General features: G+C 44.3%; 1 protein-coding gene and 1 long non-coding RNA gene across 14 annotated transcripts in view; one reads left to right on the top strand and one right to left on the bottom strand.

The window, feature by feature from the left end:
* Positions 1-8,543, bottom strand: part of LOC130362409 (uncharacterized) — an 85,656-nt gene extending 77,113 nt beyond the window's left edge. Inside the window, exon 1 of the long non-coding RNA XR_008891408.1 lies at positions 8,434-8,543. This is a non-coding gene — a long non-coding RNA (uncharacterized LOC130362409). The remainder of the gene's footprint in view (positions 1-8,433) is intronic.
* Positions 8,544-8,556: 13 nt separating this feature from the next.
* The window catches only part of C3H6orf118 (chromosome 3 C6orf118 homolog), a 303,945-nt gene continuing 292,790 nt past the window's right edge, over positions 8,557-19,711 (top strand). For 4 of the 13 annotated variants that reach the window (XM_056566824.1, XM_056566819.1, XM_056566823.1 and 1 more), the window contains exon 1: positions 8,557-8,874. Coding sequence is in view for 4 of the 13 variants with exons in the window: in XM_056566814.1 (XP_056422789.1) it covers positions 8,887-8,894 (8 nt within the window). In the remaining 9 variants the exon portion in view is untranslated. Of the gene's footprint in view, positions 8,895-19,711 lie in introns of all 13 variants that reach the window. The other 9 variants (XM_056566814.1, XM_056566817.1, XM_056566818.1 and 6 more) reach the window with 6 other exon arrangements.

The following is a 19,711-nucleotide window of genomic DNA, read 5'->3' as shown; positions in this document are numbered from 1 at the left end:
TTGAAGAAAAAATTCAATTTTGTAACTTTTGGGGGCTTTTGGGTAAATTTTTTGGTAAAAATGACATCTTATCTTTATTCTGTAGGTCCATATGATTAAAATGATACCCTACTTATGTAGGTTTGATTTTGTCGTACTTCTGAAAAAAATCATAACTACATGCAGGAAAATGTATACGTTTAAAATTGTCATCTTCTGACCCCTATAACTTTTTTCACTTTTTCTGGGTACGGGCCGGTATGAGGGCTAATTTTTTGCACCGTGATCTGAAGCTGTTATCGGTACCATGTTTATATTGATTGGACTTTTTGATCGCTTTTTATTCATTTTTTCATGATATAAAAAGGGACCAAAAATATGCTATTTTGGACTTTGGAATTTTCTTGGCGCATATGCCATTGACCGTGCGGTTTAATTAACGATATATTTTTATAGTTCGGACATTTCCACAAGCGGCGATACCACATACGATTATTTTTATTAACACAGTTTTTTTTTCTTTAAATGGGGGTGATTCAAACTTTTATTAGGGAAGGTGTTAAATGATCTTTATTAAAACTTTTTTTTCGCACTTTTTTTTTGCAGTGTTACAGCTCCCCCTAGTGGCTATTACACTGCACATACCGATCTCATACACAGATCAGTGCCATGCACTGACACGGCAATGGTCAGTGTTATCGGCGGTCGATTGCTCAAGACTGGATTTCAGGCTTGGAGCAATCAATCGCTGATCGGACGCGACAGAGGCAGGTAAAGGGACCTCCGCTCGCGTTCTAGCTGATCGGGACATCGCAATTTCACTGCGATGGTCCCGATCAGCCCGACTGAGCTGCCGGGAAGCTTTTACTTTCATTTTAGACGCGGCGATCAACTTTGAAAGGCGCGTTTAAAGGGTTAATAGTGTGCGGCACAACGATCGGGGCTGCACGCTATTAGCCCAGGGTCCCGGCTTTCATTAGCCGCCAGGACCGACCGATCACGGCGTGACCCCGCGTTATATACCGGGACCGGGCGCAGGGCACACAGGTATGCCCTGTGTCCTTAACCCCTTAAGGACCGGGGTTTTTTCCGTTTTTGCATTTTCGTTTTTTGCTACTTGCCTTTAAAAATTCATAACTCTTTCAATTTTGCACCTAAAAATCCATATGATTGCTTATTATTTGCGACACCAATTCTACTTTGTAATGACGTCAGTCATTTTGTCCAAAAATCGACGGTGAAACGGAAAAAAAAAATCATTGTGCGACAAAATTGAAAACAAAAACGCCGTTTTGTCAATTTTGGGGGCTTCCGTTTCTACGTAGTACATTTTTCGGTAAAAATGACACCTTATCTTTATTCCGTAGGTCCATATGATTAAAATGATACCCTACTTATATAGGTTTGATTTTGTCGTACTTCTGGAAAAAATCATAACTACATGCAGGAAAATTAATACGTTTAAAATTGTCATATTCTGACCCCTATAACTTTTTTATTTTTCCGTGTATGGGGCGGTATGAGGGCTCATTTTTTGCGTCGTGATCTGAAGTTTTTAACGGTACCATTTTTGCATTGATAGGACTAAATGATATAAAAAGTGACCAAAAATGCATTATTTTGGACTTTGGAATTTTTTTGCGCACACGCCATTGACCGAGCGGTTTAACCCGATAACGACCAAGGACGTCTATACTCGTCCAATGGCCGTTACCGGGGTATGACGCGGGCTCCCGACTCGAGCCCGCGTCATACCGGCCAGCCCCCAGCTGATTCCTGTAGCTGGGGGCCGGCGATTAACCCTTTAGATCGCCGCTGTCAACGTTGACAGCGGCGTCTAAAGGTGCCTGTATTAAGTCCCTGGTGGTCCAGTGGGGTGTATCCCCCCCCCGCAGCGCGATCGCAGGGGAGCGATCCACTACTGAGGTAGCCTGAGGGCTTACCTCTCCTGCTGCGGCGGCTCCGGTGCTCTGAATGATAAAGCCTGGCAGGGCCAGGCTTTATCAAACGAGCGCAGAGCACGCAGATCATTGTGGTTTTATGAAACCACAATGATCTGTATGAGGAATCTAATGATTCCTCCTAAAAGTCCCCTAAGGGGACTAAAAGTGTAAAAAAAAAAGTTTAAAAAAAGTTTAAAAACACACACATTAACCCCTTCCTTATTAAAAGTTTAAATCACCCCCCTTTTCCCAAATTCCATATTAAAAATATGTATCCATAATAAAAATAAACAAATGTGGTATTAGCCCTCAAACCGCCCTGTACGTAGAAAAATAAAAAAGTTATAGGGGTCAGAAAAGGACAATTTTAAATGTATAAATTTTCCTGCATGTAGTTATGATTTTTTCCAGAAGTACGACGAAATCAAACCTATATAAGTTGGGGATCATTTTAATCGTATGGACCTACAGAATAAAGATAAAGTGTCATTTTTACAGAAAAATGTACTGCCTAGAAACAGAAGCCCCCAAAATTTACAAAATGGTGTTTTTTCTTCAATTTTGTTGCACAATGATTTTTTTTTCCGTTTCGCCATAAATGTTTGTGTAAAATGACTGATGTCATTCCAAATAGAATTGGTGGCGCAAAAAATAAGCCCTCATATGGATTTCTAGGTGCAAAATTGAAAGGTATTGATTTTTAAAAGGTAAGGAGGAAAAAACGAAAGTGTAAAAACAGAAAAATGCTTGGTCCTTAAGGGGTTAATTAATTATATATTTTTTATAATTCGGACATTTCCGCACGTGGTGATACCATATATGTTTATTTTTATTTACACTGTGTTTTTTTTTTTATGGGAAAAGGGGGGTGATTCAAACTTTTAATAGGGGAGGGGTTAAATGATATTCATTCACTTTTTTTTAACTTTTTTTTTGCAGTGTTATAGCTCCCATAGGGACCTATTACACTGCACACACTGATCTTTATCATTGATCACTGGTTTCTCATAGGAAACCAGTGATCGATGATTCTGCCGCATGACTGCTCATGCCTGGATCTCAGGCACTGAGCAGTCATTCGGGATCGGACAGCGAGGAGGCAGGTAGGGGCCCTCCCGCTGTCCTGTAAGCTGTTCGGGATGCCGCGATTTCGCCGCGGCTATCCCGAACAGCCCACTGAGTTAACCGGCATGGTTTCACTTTCGCTTTTAGCCGCACGGCTCAGCTCTGAGCGCGTGGCTAAAGGGTTAATAGCGTGCGGCGCCGCGCTACCAGCGGCGGGTCCCGGCTTCACTATGACGCCGGGCCCGCCGTGATATGATGTGGGGTTACCGTGTAACCCCGCTTTATATCACGGGAGCAGGACCAAGGACGTACCTGTACGTCCTTGGTCCTTAAGGGGTTAAGAGGTTAAAGGGGTATTCCAGGAATTGTTTTATTTGACAATGCTACAGGGGCTGTAAAGTTAGTGTAGTTCATAATATAGTGTACATGTGTGTGACGGTTTTCTCACAATTCTTATGTGATTTTTCACCCCCAATATTTATTTTTAACAGCATACAAAATGACTGTTGTCTCAGATTTTTCTCAGGTTGCAATGCGGCCGAGACCTGACTCACTAGTCCGCTGATGACAGGGAGCCTGTCTTCTTCAATGGGTGGATCGATCACTTGGTGGGAGAGATCAATCTGCAACTAATGCAACAGCTGTAGGCATCCTGATTGAAAACCACAGGTCTTTTGAATGGATGCAGCTCATTTATGTTTCAATGGGTGGGGTGGCTAATGTGTGGGAGGGAGGAAAATGGAATTATGGGGTTTGTAGGCAAAGAAGAAAACTCAAAGAGGTAATACCAGTTCACAAAAAGCTAGCCACAGTGTTATGGTAATCACGCAACATAGCCATCTAGCCCCAAGACAAGTGCAGATGCTTCCTAAGCATGTCCACTATTGTGAGGCAGGAACGTACTAAAATCACCTTATGGTGGATAACCCTTTTAAAACTGAAAATGTTGGCCCCTTAAAGGGGTACTCCCCCCTAGACATCTTATCCCCTATCCAATGGGGGATATGTCTGATCACAGGGGTCCTGCCGCTGGGAACCCGTGCACCCCTATCATCTGGTGCACGGAGCGAGCTTCACTCTGTGCTGTATGACTGGCGATGCAAGGGCCAGAGGATTGTGATGCCACGGCCCAGCCCCCTCATGACATCACACCCCTCCCCCTCAAAGTAAGGCATAGAGGCACGTGACAAGGACATAGTTTTCCCTCTGTATAAATCCCTAGTCAGACCACATATGGAGTGTTGTGTCCAATTTTGGGCACCTATATATAAGGACATGACTGAACTGGACAGGGTGCAGAGGAGGGCTACAAAGATTATTAATACAATAGGTGAGTACTAAGACAGGTTATCAAATTTGGGGTTATTTAGTTTGGAAAAAAAGACGATTTGATCACAATATATAAATATACGAATGAACAGTACAGAGATCTTTCTTGTGATCTTTTTATGCCTAGACCAGTAACCATAACAAGGAGGCATCCGCTATGTCTATAGGAAAGAAGGTTTCACCATGACCACAGATGGGGATTCGTTACTGTAAGAGCAGTGAGCTCTCTGCCACATGATGTTGTGATGTCTGAATCAATAAACAAGTTCGGGGGGGGGGGGGGGGGTCTGGATATTTTTTAGGAAAAATATAATATTGCAGGTTATGGATACTAGATTTATGTGGATAGAACGTTGATCCAGGGATCAAACTACGCTACTATGGCCTCCTCACTTTCATATACTTCTCCCTATGGCTCCCTCTGTTAGATATACTGCCCCCATGGTCCCGCCCCTTATACAAGTCTCCTTACCATCCTTTCACAGCCTCTCCAACATGCTATCACCTTCTGTCCTCTTCCCATCTGTGCACATTGTTCAGCAAGGACCTGTCAAAATATCATCACTCAGGCAGGTCCTTGCAAATACAGTAAGTGTGTACCTGGTCCAAGGACTTTGCCCTTCCCAAACAACTAATTTGTTGGACTCAAGCACGGAGCTCGCTTGGCACTATGGACTGTCTCTCTCCATGCCTGAGTTGAACTTTTACACGTATCCAAATGATGCTAACAATAAGCAGACATATGGTAAGGCTTGTTTCACATGGGCTCATTATGACACATTTAAGCTGTCCGTTTAGGTCAACAGACCATATAATCACCATTGAGGTGTTTTATGAAGATATAAAGGGGTACTCCGGCGCTAAGACATCTTATCCCCTATCCAAAGGATAGGGGATAAGATGCCTGATCGTGGGGGTCCCGCCACTGGGGACCCCCGTTATCTTCCAAGCCGCACCCCGTTAGAATCAGCCTCGGGAGCTTGCTCACTCTGGGTCTGATTACTGGCGATCACGGGGACGCAGCATAGTGACATCACGCTCCGCCCCCTCAATGCAAGCCTATGGGAGGGGGCGTGACAGCTGCCACGCCCCCTTCAATAGGCTTGTATTGAGGGGCGGGGCGTGACATCACACGGGGGCGGAGGCGTGACGTCACACGCCGCCTGCCCCGTGGTCGCCGGTAATCAGACCAGGAGCGAACATGCTTCGGGGACTGATTTTAACTGGGATGCTGCGTGCAAGATCACGGGGGTCCCCAGTGGCGGGACCCCCGCGATCAGGCATCTTATCACCTATCCTTTGGATAGGGGATAAGATGTCTAAGCACCAGAGTACCCCTTTAAAGTATTTTGCTGCATTTGGCTATTTCTACTCTGATTGTAAAAATTGACATATAAATGGAGCTATACTGGAGTAAAACAAATGGCGCACAATAATATGTCATGAAAAAATTATAATTTCAATTCTGTACTCTACCGTAAGAATGATCAAATTCATTATTTTGGCAGAAACCACTCGGATATGCATTACGTCCTGGGTATGACCGCGAGCATCGGAACGGTGCTCACGTCATACACGGCAGCCCGTAATGGCTGACATACGCGATCGCGCGGATGTCCACCATTAACCCCTCAGATGCTGTGAACAATACAGATCATGGCATCTGCGGTAGTGAGGTACTTTGAATGGATGATCGGATCGCTCGCAGCACTGCCGCGGCGATCCGATCATCCAGCATGGTGGCCGGAGGTCCCCTCACCTTGCACCGGCCATCTCCCGGAGTCTTCTGCTCTGGTCTGAGATCGAGCAGAAGATCACCAATAATACTGATCAGTGCTGTGTCCTATACATAGCACTGAACAGTATTAGCAATCAAAGGATTGCTATAGATAGTCCCCTATGGGGACATAAAAAGTGTAAAAGAAAAGTTGAAAAATGTAAAAATAAAAAGTAAAAAAAAAGTGAAAAATCCCCTCCCCCAATAAAAATTGTTGTTTTTTTCCATTTTACCCCCAAAAAGCGTAAAAAACTTTTTTTTATAACATATTTGGTATCACCGCGTGCGTAAATGTCCGTACTATCAAAATATAATGTTAATTATCCAGTACGGTGAAAAAATTTAAAAAGTCCAAAAATGCAGCTTTTTTGTCACATTTTATTTAAAAAATATATATATATATATATTATCTAAAAGTTTTATTTAAGCAACTGTGGTATCGATAAAAAGAACAGATGACGGCGCAAAAAATGAGCCCTGATACCGCCGTATATACGGAAAATTGAAAAAGTTATAGGTGATCAAAATAGGGTGATTTTAGATTACTGATTTTGTACAAAAAGTTTTAGATTTTTTTTTAGGCGGTACAAAAATATAAAAGTGTCTAGCCATGGGTATCATTTTAATCATATTGACCCACAGAATAAAGAACACATGTAATTTTTAACGTAAAGTGTATAGTGTGAAAACAAAATGCGCAAAATTGTGGTTTTCATTTAAATTTCCTCCCCAAAAAGATTTTTTTTGGGGGTTCGCCATACATTTTATGGTAAAATGAGAGGTTTCATTAGAAAGTAAAATTGGTCACGCAAAAACAAGCCCTTATATGGGTCTGTAGATGGAAGGAGTTATGGATTTTAGAAGGCGAGGAGGAAAAAAAACGAAAACGCCAAAATAAAACTGGCCTGGTCCTTAAGGTGAAAATGGGCTTGGTCCTTAAGGGGTTAAAAAAGTTATCTCCCTCACTTTTTTGGATCGCTAAAGTCCAAAAAAGAATAAAAAACGCCTGCAAAAACGCCAAAGTTTAAACTCACATATTGTTTTTTCACTCCCATAGACTTTGATGGGAGAAAAACATCACGATTTTGACTAAAAAAACGCCAGTGGCTCAACATGCTGCGATTACCAACAATTTCAAAAACGCAAAAAAAAGTGAAAAAACGCCAAAGTGAAAGACGCCGAGTGGAATAAGAATTTTGCGATTCCTCATTGATGTACAGCTAACATCTGGTTTAGTGGAGAAAAAAAAATAGTGCTTGAACTATTTTTTCTCCCCTAAACTTCCATCCCTCTGGCAGGAACTACAACAGAACTACGAATGGGTTATATTCAGGTTGGGTTCACATTAGGGATCGACCGATTATCGGTATGGCCGATATTATCGGCCGATAATCACGATTTTGGGCATTATCGGTATCGGCAATTATCTTGCCGATAAGCCGATAATGCCCCGCCCCCCGCCACCCCCTCGACCCGCCACACCGCACCTCCGACCCACCGCACCGCGTCGCACCCCCCACCGTGATGCTGGGCGGTATACCGGTATGGATTTTTGCCCATACCGTTATACCGGTCAGGCCCCTCCCCCACCCTCCGAGTGAATAAAAAAATTTAACTTACCCGTAATGGGGGTGGTCCAGGCCATCCTTCCTTCATGTAGTGTCCGGGGGCGTTCCGGGTGGAGGGCGGTCCGGTCCGGGCTGTCCTTCTTCTCGCACGGTCTTCTTCTCCACTCCGGGCAGGCTCCGGCCTAGTACGCTGCATAGACGCCGCTACGCCGTGACGTCAGGTGCGTCGCTGCGCACGGGCGTCACTGCGCAGCGACGTCTATGCAGCGTACTAGGCCGGAGCCTGCCCGGAGTGGAGAAGAGGCCCGCCGGAGAAGAAGGACAGCCCGGACCGGTGCACCCTCCACCCGGAACGCCCCCGGACATTACAGGGACGATGGATGGATGGCCCGGAGCACCCTGGCAGGTAGGGGAGAGAAGCAGGTGGTGGCGGCGGCGGCGGCCTATGGCCCCGCAAAAGCCACTGCAGATCATTGATTTAAAGCGCCCGCTTTAAATCAATGATCTGCAGCGGTGTCGCAGGGGATTAAATAGCCGATAACTTATACCGGAATATCGGTATAAGTTATCGGCTATCGGCCCTAACCTACACCGATTATCGGTATCGTTATCGGCCCTAAAAAAACGATATCGGTCGATCTCTAGTTCACTTTAAGCCTAAGTAAAATATCTAAAAGTTATTACCACAAAATATTTGAAACATGACAGTGTCTGAAAGACCAAAACTGTCTATAATGGGAAGGGGTTGAACATAGCAAAAGGCAGAACAAACCGCTGAGTGTGAGCGCAGCCTATAAACTGTGAAAGGAAACAGTGCGGGTCCGCTGTACTGTGCACCCACAAGCCGCCATTTCAGGAGGGATTACACGTGACCATGTGCTCCTCTCTAGCTGGTATACAGTCTTTCCTGTAAATCCTTGCCAGATCAGAATGCTGCTCCCCATGCTGGGTATAACAATTACACATGAAGTAAAATGATTGAAAGAACGTCCACAGGTGATCTCTATGGCAGACGCGGTCAGCTCTTCGCTCCATTGCTGCGTAGACAGCAGGGCGGAAGGGAAGAGAGGACTCGCGGTTGTGTTTACGCCATCACCATAACAACCAGACCGGCAGCACAGCTTGAGGAAGCGGCGGCACACCGGAGCACCGTCTTCCCGGAGTATAGCACAAGTGCAGTCACCGCTGCGAACGAAGAACGTTGAGTACTCCGGTGTGTAATCACATGACCACGTAGGTTTACTATACTTTGGTGGGGAGTGTCATTTATTGTTTAGCCAGTTGTTACCTTTTGTAGAAACAACATGTACCGCCCGCTAAAAGCACAGACGTCCCCCTTTCATATTAGAAATACCCCATAAGTCACCCATTATAAAAAACTGCACCCCTCAAAGTATTGAAAATGACATTCACCAAGTTTGTTAACCCTTTAGGTGTATCACAGGAATAGCAGCAAAGTGAAGGAGAAAATTCATAATCTTCATTTTTTTTACACTCGTGTTCTTGTGCACCCAGTTTTTTTTTATTTCTACAAGGGGTTAAAGGAGAGAAATCCCCCCCCCCCCCAAAAAAAAAAATTTATAACCCCATTTCTCTCGAGTATGGAAATACCTCATATGTGAACATAAAGTGCTCTGTGGGTGCACTACAGGGCTCAGAAGGGAAGGAGCAACAATGGGATTTTGGAGAGGGAATTTTTCTGAATTGGTTTTTGGGGGGCATGTCACATTTAGGAAGCCCCTATGGTGCCAGGACAGCAAAAAAAAAAAATCAACATGGCATACTATTTTGGAAACTACACCCCTCAAGGAACGTAAAAAGGGGTACAGTGAGCCTTAACCCCTTCATGACCCGGGGTTTTTCCGTTTTGCACTTTTCGTTTTTTCCTCCTTACCTATCCATATTTTTTTGCGCCACCAAATCTACTTTGTAATTACATCAGTCATTTTACCCAAAAATCTACGGTGAAACGAAAAAAAAAAATTATTGTGAGACAAAATTGAAAAAAAAAAACCCACCGCCATATTGTGAATTTTGGGGGCTTCCGTTTCTACGCAGTACATTTTTCGGTAAAAATGACACCTTATCTTTACTCTTTAGGTCCATACAGTTAAAATGATCCCCTACTGATATAGGTTTGATTTTGTCGTACTTCTGAAAAAAATCATAACTAAATGCAGTAACATTTATACGTTTAAAATTGTCATCTTCTGACCCCTATAACTTTTTTGTTTTTCCGCGTACAGGGCGGTATGATGGCTCATTTTTTGCGCCATGATTTTTGTAATGATTAGACTTTTTGATTGCTTTTTATTCATTTTTTCATGATATAAAAAGTGACCAAAAATACGCTATTTTGGACTTTGGTATTTTATTGCGCGTACGCCATTGACCGTGTGGTTTAATTAACTATGTATTTTTATAATTCGGACATTTCCGTACACGGCGATACCACATATGTTTATTTTATTTTTATTACACAGTTTTTTTTTTTTAAATGGGAAAAGGGGTTTCAAACTTTTATTAGGGAAGGGGTTAAATGATCTTCACTTTTTTTTTTCACTTTTTTTTTTTTTTGCAATGTTATAGCTCCCATAGGGGGCTATAACACTGCACACACTGATCTTTTACATCGTTCAATGGTTTCTCATAGGAAACCATTGATCAATGATTCTGCCGCTTGACTGCTCATGCCTGGATCTCAGGCACTGAGCAGTCATTTGGCGATCGGACAGCATGGAGGCAGGTAGGGACCCTCCGGCTGTCCTGTAAGCTGTCCGAGATGCAGCGATTTCATTGCGGCGATCCCAAACAGTTCCCTGAGTTAACCAACATTAGTTTACTTACACTAAAGGGTTAATAGCATGTGGCACCGCGATCAGTGCCGTGATGTATTAGCCACGGGTCCTGGCCGTTGCTAGGTGCCGAGCCCGACCCACTATGACCCGCACACCGCTGCCCCGCATTATAGAATGGGGACCAACCCATGAAGTACATGTATGTCATGGGTCGGGAAAGGGTTAACACCCCACAGGTGTTTGACTTTTCGTTAAATTCGGATTTGTAAATGAAGAATTTATTTTTCACTAAAATGCAGTTTTTTCCCCACAAATTTCACATTTTTTCAAGGGGTAATAGGAGAAAACACCCCATGTGTGGACGTCAAGTGCTCTGCGGGTGAACTACAATGCTCAGAACAGAAGGAGCCACATTTGGCTTTTGGAACGTGAGTTTTGCTGAAATGATTTTTGGGGGGCATGTCGCATTTAGGAAGCCCCTATAGTGCCAGAACAGAAAAACAAAACATGGCATACTATTTTTGAAATTACACCCCTTGAGTAACGTAACAAGGGGTACAGTGAGCCTTAACACCCCACAGGTGTTTGACGAATTTTCGTCAAATGTGTAAATGAAAAAAAAAAATTCCAAAAATTTGTTCAGAATGGAAGTCGGGGGCCATGAGCATTTACAAAGCCCCCCGTGGTGCCAGAACAGTGGACCCCCCCCCCCCCCACACACATGTGACCCCATTTTGGAAAATACACCCCTCACAGAATTTAAAAAGGGGTGCAGTGAGCATTTACACCCCACTGGCTTTTGACAGATCTTTGGAACAGTTGACTGTGCTCATGAAAAATTACATTTTTCATTTTCACGGACCACTGTTCCAAAAATCTGTCAGACACCTGTTGGGTGCAAATGCTCACTGTACCCCTTATTACATTCTGTGAAGGGTGTAGTTTCCAAAATGGGGTCACGTGTGTGTGTGTGTGTGTGTGTGTGTGTGTGTGTGTGTGTGTGTGTGGGGGGGGGGGGGGGGGGGGGGGGGGGGGGGGGGGGGCTGTATCCATTGTTCTGCCACTATGGGGGCTTTGTAAACACACATGAACTTCAATTCTCAAACCTCCAGCTGTTCCAAAACTACAACTCCCAGCATGCACTGACAGACTTTGCATGCTGGGAGTTGTACTTTTGCAACAGCTGGAGGCACACTGGTTGGAAAACCCTCACTTAAGTTCTGTTACCTAACTCAGTATTTTCCAACCAGTGTGTCTCCAGCTGTTACAAAACTACAACGCCCAGCATGTACTGAATGCCAAGAGGCATGCTGGGAGATGTAGTTATACAACAGTTGGAGGTACGCAACTACAACTCCCAGCATGGTGAGACAGCCATTTGCTGTTCGTGCATGCTGGGAGTTGTAGTTTTGCAAGATTTAGAGGGCAATCGATTAGAAACCACTGCACAGTGAAAAAAAGCTTCTCATCGACGTAGTCCACCGAATCCGAAAGAGTCCACAGGATACACTGATCTGAAATGAGAAGAAAAAACCCACGAAAAATACGTTAGTACTTACAGTAAGGACATGCTGAGAGTTGTAGTCATGCAGTGCGGGAGATGTGCGGGCGAATGGCAAGCTTGTCGCCTTCCCCCCGCTGCAGGACTACAACAGTTAGGACATGCTCTGAGTTGTAGTTGTGCGGTGCAGGCGAGTGACAAGTAAGCCAGGGAAGGGGCGGTAATTTGCTCCGCTCCCTGGCTGGAAGTGATAAGAAAATCACTGTAATACATTTTTTTAAATGACAGTAAACTCCGCAGCACCAAAGCAAAGGGAGCCTGGGCTGACATAACTCTGCAGCCACCCGTGACTCCCGCAGCTGGGCCCAGGAGATGTGCAGGAGCCGTCTCTGCCATCCCTCAGTGTGTACCGCAGCGCTGAGGGATGACAGGGACGGCTCCTACACATCTCCCTGTCTGCGGGAGTCCCGGGCAGCTGCAGAGTTATGTCAGCCCGGGCTCCTTTTAACATTTAACAGCCGCAGAGTTTCTATATTCCCTACTGTAATATCTGATTTCCCGCCGGGTCCCGTGATTGGCTGCTCAGTCCCGGCCAATCACGGGACCCAGCGGAAAATGTGAAATTACATAGGGATAGAGATAGTCGCCTGCTCCGTTGTGTGTTAAAAGGAGCCTGGGCTGGCATCACTCTGCAGCCGCCCGGGCTCGATCATATTTTCTCCCCTCTACCTTCACTTCTAATGATGTAATGATGGGGACACTTATTTACATCCCCCCCCCCCCTGCTTGTCTCCTATCCAAGCCCACGCCCGTGTGGGCGGGTGGGAGACAAGTGGGGGGGATGTAAAGCAATGTCCCCATCATTAGAAGTGAGGGTAGCGGGGAGAAAATATGACGAAGCCCAGGCGGCTGCAGAGTGATGCCAGCCCGTGCTCCGTTGTACAATTGTAATATCATATTTCTTGCTGGCGCCGTGATCACGGCTGCCAGCGGGAAATATAAAATCTGCTCTCCAAAGCCGTTTTGTAAGCCAGGTCCGGGCTGGCTTACATTTAGGCTAGGTTTCCACTTGTTTTTTTTTTTACAAAAACGCCAATAAAAACGCCCATTCTGCGGCATGGCGGGTTTTTTGTGAAAAATCGCTGCGGCCAGATGTTAGCTGCAAGTCAATAGTAAACTGCAAAATGCCAAATCCACTTGGCGTTTTTCAGTTTGGCGTTTTTTGAATCCTTTTGGCGTTTTTGGGCTCCTTGGCAGTTTTTAAAAAACGACCTCTTGTCGAGATTTTGGTGTTTTTTTCGGGAAAATCTTGGCATTTTTCTCCCATAGAAGTCTATGGGAGTGAAAAAAACACCAAGAAAAACGCCATGTGGGTTTTAAATTTTGCATTTTTTCAGGCGGTTTTTATTCTCATTTGGACTTAAGCGATCCAAAAAGGTGTTGGGGATACCCTTTTTTTTTAATTAAAATTTAGTAGGGTACCATTAAAAAATAATAAAAAAGATACAGTAGTGATGGAAAAAATTGTATTTAACAAAATTCATCTTTTTTATAACAAAATTTTAATTAAATTTTAAACAAGGATAAATTTATGTGCGCAGGTAGGGCACTAAAAATTTAGCCGACAATAATAAAAAATGTAGTGTGTGTGTGTGTTTCACTTTTAATTTTTTTTTACATTTTTTAGGTAGTACTACTGTTACCAGGATGGAACACACTGTTCCATGATAAGAGTAGTAGTTACCTGTACTAATTGACAGATCGCTGGGGTCCGTTGCGATATATACACCAATTCATATTTCTCGCAGAGAGCTGTGATTGGCCAGATGGTTCCAGCCAATCACAACTCTGTGGGAAATAGGAATATGTGTATATATACGGCAGTGCAGGGGACCATAGGAGAGCGCCGGCCGCATCTATACATTATACTGGAGCATCACAGCGGGTGTCAGGAGGAGTGACACTCGCTGCGATCTGTCTATTAATGCAGGTACTACAGCTCCCAGCAGAGTGTGCTCCATGTTGGGAGCAGTAGTACCTGCAGTAAGGGACAGATCACAGCGGATGTCACTCCTCCTGACACCCGCTGCGATCCTCCTGAAGTGACTGTCGGGATCAGCTGTTCTCAAGGCTACAGAGACAGATCAGCTGATCCTGAGCAGTAAGATATACATCGTATACCCACTGCCCAGCAAGAACTTACAGTGAGCCTGCAATGTGTATACAGTATACACATTGCTGGCTCACTTAACCCCTTACTGAGCTGTGCGCTAAGCCAGCCCAGCAAGGAAAGAGTTAACTTACACTGCTGGACAGTGTAGGTTAACACTTTGGGCGGTATACACTATATACAGCTATCTATAGATAGCTGTATATAGTATATACAGAAGATGGAGTAGCCCCCTTACCTCCATCCAGTCCCCACATGTCCGTGTAGCTCCGCCCCTAGTGATGACGCCATTAAGGGTGGAGCTACATATGCGATCCAGGCTGGCAAGGGTATAAGGCTCTGTTAACATTGTCCTTATTGGATATTGTGAACAGACCCTTCTGCCAGTGTCTACCAAGACAGGGAGACTCCAGCTGTTTCTGAACTGCAACTCCCAGCATGCCCAGACAGCCAAAGGCTGTCTGGGCATGCTGGGAGTTGTAGTTTTGCACCAATTGGAGGCTCACTGTTTAGGTAGACATTGCATTATGGGCGCTCTCCCCTGCAGAGAGCGCAAAAAATGTCCTAACCCATTTTTTTTTTTTTTTTCTTCTCGTTTCAGATCCGTGTATGCAGAGGATTACGATTGATGAACTTGATTTTTTATATTTTAATAAAATGGTTAATGAGGGCTGTGGGGGAGTGTTTTTTAAAATAAAATCACTTTTCCAATGTGTTGTTTTCTTTTTTATTGAATATTCAGGCTTAGTTGTGGAGGCTGCTAATAGACGGAATCCATTACTAAGTCAGGGCTTACTGTTAGCCCCAAAAACAGCTGGCGCTAACCTCCAATTATTACCCTGTTACCCACCACCACAGGGGTGCCGGAAAGAGCCGGTACCAACAGGCCCGGAGTGTCAAAAATGGCGCTCCTGGGCCTAGGCGGTAAAAGGCTTGCATTATTTAGGCTGGGGAGGGCCAGTAACAATGGTCCTCGCCCACCCTGGTAACGTCAGGCTGTTGATGCTTGGTTGGTATCTGGCTGATACTGAAAATAGGGGGAACCCTATGCGTTTTTAAAACATTTTTTTACATTTATTTATGAAAAAAAACGCATAGGGTTCCCTGTATATTCAGTATCAGCCAGATACCAACAAAGCAGCAACAGCCTGACGTTACCAGGGTGGGCGAGGACCATTGTTACTGGCCCTCCCCAGCCTAAATAACGCCAGCCTGTTACCGCCTAGGCCCAGGAGCGCCATTTTTGACACTCCGGGCTTGTTGGTACCGGCTCTTCCTGGCACCCCTGTGGCGGTGAGTACCGGGGTTGTAATTGGGGTTTAGCGCCAGCTGTTTTTGGGGCTAACGCTAAGCCTCGGCTTAGTAATGGATTCCATCCATTAGACACCCTCCATTACTAAGCCTGAATATTCAATTAAAAAAAGACACAACACATTGTAAAAATTATTTTATTTTAAAAAACACTCCCCCCACAGCCCTCGTTAACCATTTTATTAAAATTAAAAAAATAAAGTTCATCCGTCGTAATCCATCGAATCCGTCGTAATCCTCTGCATACACGGATCTGAAACGAGAAGAAAAAAATGGGTTAGGACATTTTTTTGCGCTCCCTGCAGGGGAGAGCGCCCATAATGCAATGTCTACCTAAACTGTGAGCCTCCAATTGGTGCAAAACTACAACTCCCTGCATGCCCAGACAGCCTTTGGCTGTCTGGGCATGCTGGGAGTTGTAGTTTAGCAACAGCTGGAGTCTCTCTGTCTGGGTAGACACTGGCAGAAGGGTCTGTTCCCATTATCAAAAACGGACAATGTGAACAAAGCTTCAGATTAGCCTGAATCCCGCATGTAGTGCCGCCCCTTAATGACGTCATCACTAGGGGCGGGGCTACACGGAGGGAGATAAGTGGACCTCCTGTTCTGTATACACTATATACAGCTATCTATAGATAGCTGTATATTCTGTATACCGCCCAAAGGGGCTATAGGAGCAGGGAGTCCTGTCAGTCTGGTGACAGGATTCCCGGCTCCTGTATAGTATACACTGGTACACTATGCCCCCCTGTATACTATACGGCCGGGGAGGTGAGCAGTGATGCTGTACATCACTCCTCACCTCCTTACACTCTGTGGACCGGGCACTCAGCATCCGACCCACAGAGTGGTACCCAGAAGGCAGTGTAAAAACTGCCACAGGGGACGAATTTGTCTGTTTCCACACACCAGGGAAAACGCCAGAAAAACTGCCAAAACACAGGAAAATCCTGTGGCAGTTTTTCTGGTGTTTTTTGTTGGCATTTTTTTTTTAGGTGTACAAGAAAAACCAAGTGGAAACCTAGCCTTATGGTGTTTTTGAGGGGCTGCAACTTTTTGTGTGACTTTCGCACTTGATAAATCCCTGACCGCTGCAAAGTGAAAAATTAAATTCACTTTAAGTTCTTTTGTAGCTTTTTGCTTACAGCTACACAAAAGTTTGCTTAGGTGCTCATGAGACTTTTTTTGCGACTTTTGTAAGCAAAAAAGAGCTCTAAATCCCTTGATAAATCTCCCCCTATATGTTCTTTATTCTGTAGCTTGGTGCATGAAAAACAATACCCAATTTATATAGTTTTCCTATTATTGTATTATTTTAATAAGTCATACATTATTGAACAAAATCAGTATATTTAAAATTGTCCTATTTTGACCCCTAAATTTTTTATTTTTCCGTATATGGGGATAAATGAGGGCTAATTTTTTTGATCTGTATTTTTATTATTATTTTTGTTTTGATGGTTCTTTTTTAACATTTTTATTCTTTTTTTTTTCCTGATATATATGATGTGATTAAAAAAATCTGTAGTTTTGGGCTTTGGTATTTTCCTAATGTTGACGCTGTTCACCATACAGGATCATTACCATAATATTTTAATAAATCGGACATTTCTGCACGATACCAAGTATGTTGTCTTATTTTTTTTATGGGAAAAAAGGGGAATTTTTTTTATAATAAGGCTTGTTTTTTGTTTTTTATCTTTTCTTTTTACACTTTTCTTAGTCCCTACAGGGGACTACTTATTGCAATTTTAAGATTGCAGAGACTGATCAGTGCTATGCACATGCATAGCACTGATCAGTGTTATCTGTGTACGATGTACTGCAGCATAGTATAACTGGTAAAAAGTGTAAAAATTTATAAATGCCCCATTACCAATAAAACCCTGTATTATAAAAAAAAATTTAAACCCTATACATAATATGACTTGCATTAAAAAGCAATAATGTTAATTATCCTGCACGGTAAATGGTTTAAAAAACAAAAAATGGTTTAAAAAAGCATAAGAATTTTATTTTGGTCCAAAAAGTGGAATAAAAATGATCAAAACGTAGCATGCATTTCAGCTCATCCTGAAAAAAATTATGTGGTCAGACGAAAAAAAAAAAATGATGGCTGTCGGAACATGGCAACACAAAAAAAGGGAAAACATGGATTTTGTTGTGAAAAGGAAAAAGAACATAAAAAGCTATATAAATTGGGTATTGCAATTAGTGTATCAATCCGCAGAATAAAGATGACATCATTTTTACTTAACAGCAAACACCATAAAAAATGCCATTTTCAAATTTTCATTATATTTTGGAGTTTTTCACAAAAAACATTGCATGTATTCACAAAAATGTACCACTATTGAAAAGTACAATATGTCATGAGAAAAACAGTATATAATTTTGCGTGGGTACAGTAAATGACAACTAAACCCAAACAACCTTTGTTCAGAATGACAAAAAAAATTAAATAAAAATGCTCCAAATGTCCTGTCCTTAACCTCTAGAGGATGCAGGGCATACAGGGCTCGCATCATAGACCGTGGGTCCCAACGGTCCGCCATTAACCCCTCAGATGCCGTTATTGATATTGATCACGGCATCTGCGGTGATGTGGTGGTTCTGGTGGCTGATTTCATCACCTGTGAGCTAAGAAGACAGACGGAGGTTTCCTTAACCTTCATTCTGCCGTCATCATTACGTACTGGCCCTGCTTCAGATGTGCTGATCTTTGGGGAGAAGTGGTGATCCTGCTGGTACTTGACCCCAACTTCGCTTCTTCTGCCGAACTTGCCTAAGTAAGTTCCAAGCCACACCCCTACTTTAACTTCTTCATGACCCAGCAAGTTTTTTTTGGCTCGCGTTTGGCTAACTTTATTTTTCCACTGACAAAGTTGTATTAAGGCTTCTGTTTTGTGGGACAAGTTGTACTTTTTATTGGAATATTTTATTTTATCATAATACGGAGCCAGAAAAAATACCGTATTTATCGGCGTATAACACGCACTCTCCCCCTGCCTTCCCTGGGGTCTAGAGCCGTGCTGCCGGCCCTTCTCACCCCCTGGCTATCGGCGCCGCTGCCCGTTCTGTCCCCCTGACTATCGGTACCGGCGCCGATAGCCAGGGGGAGAGAAGGGGCAGCGGCACCCATTGCCGGCGCCGCTGCCCCGTTGCCTCCCCCCATCCCCGGTGGCATAATTACCTGGGTCGGGTCCGCGCTGCTGCAGGCCTCCGGCGTGCGTCCCGTTTGTCGTTGCTATGCGCTGCACGGCGCATGACGTCAGTGCGCCGCGCCGTGCATAGCAACGACGCAGGGGACGCACGCCGGAGGCCTGCAGCAGCGCGGACCCGACCCAGGTAATTATGCCACCAGGGATGGGGGGAGGCAACGGGGCGGCAATGGGGCGCCGGTACCGATAGTCAGGGGGACAGAACGGGCAGCGGTGCCGATAGCCAGGGGGAGAGAAGGGCCGGCAGCACGGCTCTAGACCCCAGGAAAGGCAGGGGTAGAGAAGCGGGCAGCGACGGCCTCTCTCCCCCTGCCTTTCCTGGGGATGTATCGGGGTATACACGCGCACACACGCACCCTCATTTTACCATGGATATTTGGGTAAAAAACTTTTTTTACCCAAATATTCTTGGTAAAATGAGGGTGCGTGTTATAGGCCGGTGCGTGGTATACCCCGATAAATACGGTACATTTAAGGCAAAATTGAAAAAAATTGGAAATTGCACCATTTTGTTGGGCAATAATTTTTTCATGGTTTACAATACGGTAAATCTAAATGCTTTCTTTATTCTATGGGTCAGTATGATTCCGATGATACCAAACTTGGGTAATTTTTTGTTACGTTTTGTGGCAGTGTGGCAAGGAAAGGGTGTATTTCCCTTGCTAACTCTGCTGAATGCTCCACCTGTGGCCTGATTAATGAGGTATCAGGAAGGGAAAGTGTGTTTAAAAGGAAAAGAAACAGAATAGCTGGGGCTCTCCCTGGGTAACAGCATGTCGCTGTAGGGGGAGACACACGGACCCTGTTGAGGAAACACACAGCGAACTGTGAGCGGTCCAAGAAGTGAAGAAGTGGTGTGAACTGTGAGTAACAGGTTGCAGGGGCACATGTTTTATGCTGGCTGAGGGTAGCTCACCAGATAGTAGTTAGGGCATGCTGATATGTGTAGTTAGTGACCAGACGGTCTAGGACTTTGGTTTATTCCTGAGTTATGTTTTGTTTTACCTGCAACCTGTCTAAATAAAGCTGGCAAGGTGCCAGACTTGCAT

This window comes from Hyla sarda, chromosome 3 (assembly GCF_029499605.1).
Source record: "Hyla sarda isolate aHylSar1 chromosome 3, aHylSar1.hap1, whole genome shotgun sequence".
NCBI classification, from domain to species: Eukaryota; Metazoa; Chordata; class Amphibia; order Anura; family Hylidae; genus Hyla; species Hyla sarda.
Note: the sequence above shows the minus strand (reverse complement) of the source record. Positions and strands in the feature narration are given on the sequence as shown.